Genomic DNA, 2,706 nt, shown 5'->3' with positions numbered 1-2,706 from the left:
GAGCATATGTGTCCCTGCAGCACAAAAGCAGTCTTAAGTCGCTGGGGTATATTTGTAGCAATAGCCAACAATACATTGTATGGGTCAAAATTATACATTTTTCTTTTATGCCAAAAATCATTAGTATATTAAGATGTTCCATGAAGTTATTTAGTAAATTTCCTACCGTAAATATATCTAAACTTAATTTTTGATTAGTAATATGCATTGCTAAGAACTTCATTTGGACAACTTTAAAGATGATTTTCTCAGTATTTAGATTTTTTTGCACCCTCAGATTCCAGATTTTCAAATAGTTGTATCTCGACCAAATATTGTCCTATCCTAACAAACCATACATCAATGGAGAGCGTATTTATTCAGCTTCAGATGATGTATAAATCTCAATTTCGAAAAATTGACCCTTATGACTGGTTTTGTGCCCCAGGGTCACATTATATGCTTTCCATTTGGATTCGGGTCAGATATCTTTATTCAAGCACACGTTAGCGCTATCCAAAGCAGTAGTACTCGTCGGTTTCCACGCGAGGCCGTAGAGGAGATTTCGTGAGCGTCTCCTCGTCCATGCCGGCTCTGGAGAGGTCTGCGGGCGAGGAGCGTTCGGGTTCATCCTCCCCGAACGTGTCCAGATAACTGCCCAGCGAGATCCCGTCGAGCCCGTCGCTGCAGGAGCCGCGCTCAGACTCCGCGCCGTCTGATAGGCTGCACAAGCTGTCCGTCACGCTGCCCTCACGGCTGGCCCCGCCCCCTCGCTCCTCCATCACCCAGCGGATCGACTCGATGCCCTCGTTGATGGACAGCAGCTGATGCATCAGTGTGACGTCGATGGCGCGTAGATGAGCCTGCGACCGAGAAACACGTCAGAAACACTACAACAGCTCTATCCACAAAACTGCTCACCAAAGCTGCATTTATTTGATCAAAAACCTATAAAAAATTCTAAATATTACCATTTAAAACAGCTGTTTTCTATGTGAATATCTGTTAAACTGTAATTTATTTCTGTGATGCGCAGCTGTATTTTCAGCATCATTACTCCAGTCTTCAGTGTCACATGATCTTCAGAAATCATTCTAATATGCTGATTTGCTGCTCAAGAAACATTTCTGATTATTAGCAATGTTGAACACAGTTGTGCTGCACAATATTTTAGTGGAAACCGTGATACATTTAAATTTTCAGGATTCAGAGTTGAACAGAAAGTTCAAAAGAACAGCATTTATTTGAAATAGAAATCTTTACATTGTAAATGTCTTTACTGTCACTTTTGATCAATTTAATGCGTCCTTGATGACATATTCTACACACACACACACTAGGGATGGGAAGACACAAACATCGGTGCATCGGTATAAAAGTTAACGATGTGATGCATCACTTTAAAAAGTGTGCATCGGCTACACGTTGGCATTTGTATCGCGATGCATCGTTTCTAACATGTTTGCATCGGTAAAAATGCAATTGGTATCTGACGAACCACAACACCTGTTTCATAAACGACGCTTAGAAAAGCGGGGATTAAAGTCCTAAACCTTACTTGAAATAACCTAACAAATCAATCAGGCTAAAGCTTTTCCATAAATGACTATTTAAGTTCATGCAATTTCACTAATTTGTGCACACTTACTCTTAAGCAGCCCTTAATGTCGATCATGGACCTAATCGATCCACCATGACAAACAGCGAATATATCTGTGCTGTGTAATGCATTTGAGACGTTGTGTGTTCTTCAGTGCATAACTGACATGTCACAGTTATATTCTTCATCTGTAAATGTTAGAAAGTCATGCAAACATATCCATTTTGCTGTCAGGAGTGAGCGAGCACTGCTAAACAGACGGAGTGCAATAGAATAGTAGCGTAATAATTCTGAGTAAAATATACATTTTGCTAAAATATTTGCTGATGGACATTAAATGTCAGTCTAATTAACCCAAACGCCCCACAGAGACTCATTCCTCGGTGATAATCTCATTATCTGAGACGTCTCGTCTGCTCGAGACAATAACTGAACACGATAAATGTAGAAATAACAGTGATGAAAATGATAAACCACTCGAGACTCTGAAGAGTTAAATTGAATCATTTGCAGTCAGGACCGATTCAGATCAAGATCTTCCTTTCAGTTTGGCAGCAGTTAGTGACACAATAAATACAGGCGAAACATTTCAGCAAGGCAAATGAAGCGAATACACACAGGCTGATTTGCATGAGATTCGTGTCAGACGTGAACACGAGCGACTGAAGCTCTGTGTCCGTCTGATCAGTCATGAATCAGCTGCTGCTCGCGCCGACAGACCATAATACTGCCACTGTTCCCCACGGCAACAGCTGTCTGTTTCCACACACACCGTCCTTATCCAAACAAAGGACAGCTGTGTGTTACAGGAACAGTCCAGTGATTCATTAGCTCTCATTTCAGACCCAAACGACGCTCACGCTGCTCTGTTCCAGATGATGAACAAAACAAACCGTGACATAAATGTAGTCCGTATGGGCTGAACTGGCATGAACTGATGACGGGATGATCATTTTGAGAGAACTGTCCCTTTAAGAGCGATCAATACTGACACACTTTCAGTATCTGATGGTCTGATCAACGCTGGGAGTTTAAGATGCAATGGTCCAAAGGTTTACAGCCTTTAAAGGCAACAGCAGGGCTGAGTGTGTGTGTGTGTGTGTGTGTGTGTGAGTGTGAGTGTGTGA

The 2,706-nt window shown here is 41.7% G+C and overlaps 1 protein-coding gene across 1 annotated transcript; it reads right to left on the bottom strand.

The window, feature by feature from the left end:
• Positions 1 to 370: 370 nt before the first annotated feature.
• LOC107690778 (leucine rich adaptor protein 1-like) lies at positions 371 to 860 on the bottom strand (the record flags this gene model as incomplete). The annotated part of the gene is made up of 1 exon (XM_016489196.1): positions 371 to 860. A coding segment is annotated over one exon (369 nt), but the record flags the coding sequence as incomplete, so codon positions are not given.
• Positions 861 to 2,706: the final 1,846 nt, after the last annotated feature.

Source organism: Sinocyclocheilus anshuiensis, unplaced genomic scaffold, assembly GCF_001515605.1.
Source record: "Sinocyclocheilus anshuiensis isolate Anshui unplaced genomic scaffold, SAMN03320099.WGS_v1.1 scaffold6606, whole genome shotgun sequence".
Lineage (NCBI taxonomy): Eukaryota > Metazoa > Chordata > Actinopteri > Cypriniformes > Cyprinidae > Sinocyclocheilus > Sinocyclocheilus anshuiensis.
The sequence above is the reverse complement of the archived record's forward strand: the minus strand, read 5'-3'. Positions and strand labels throughout refer to the sequence as shown.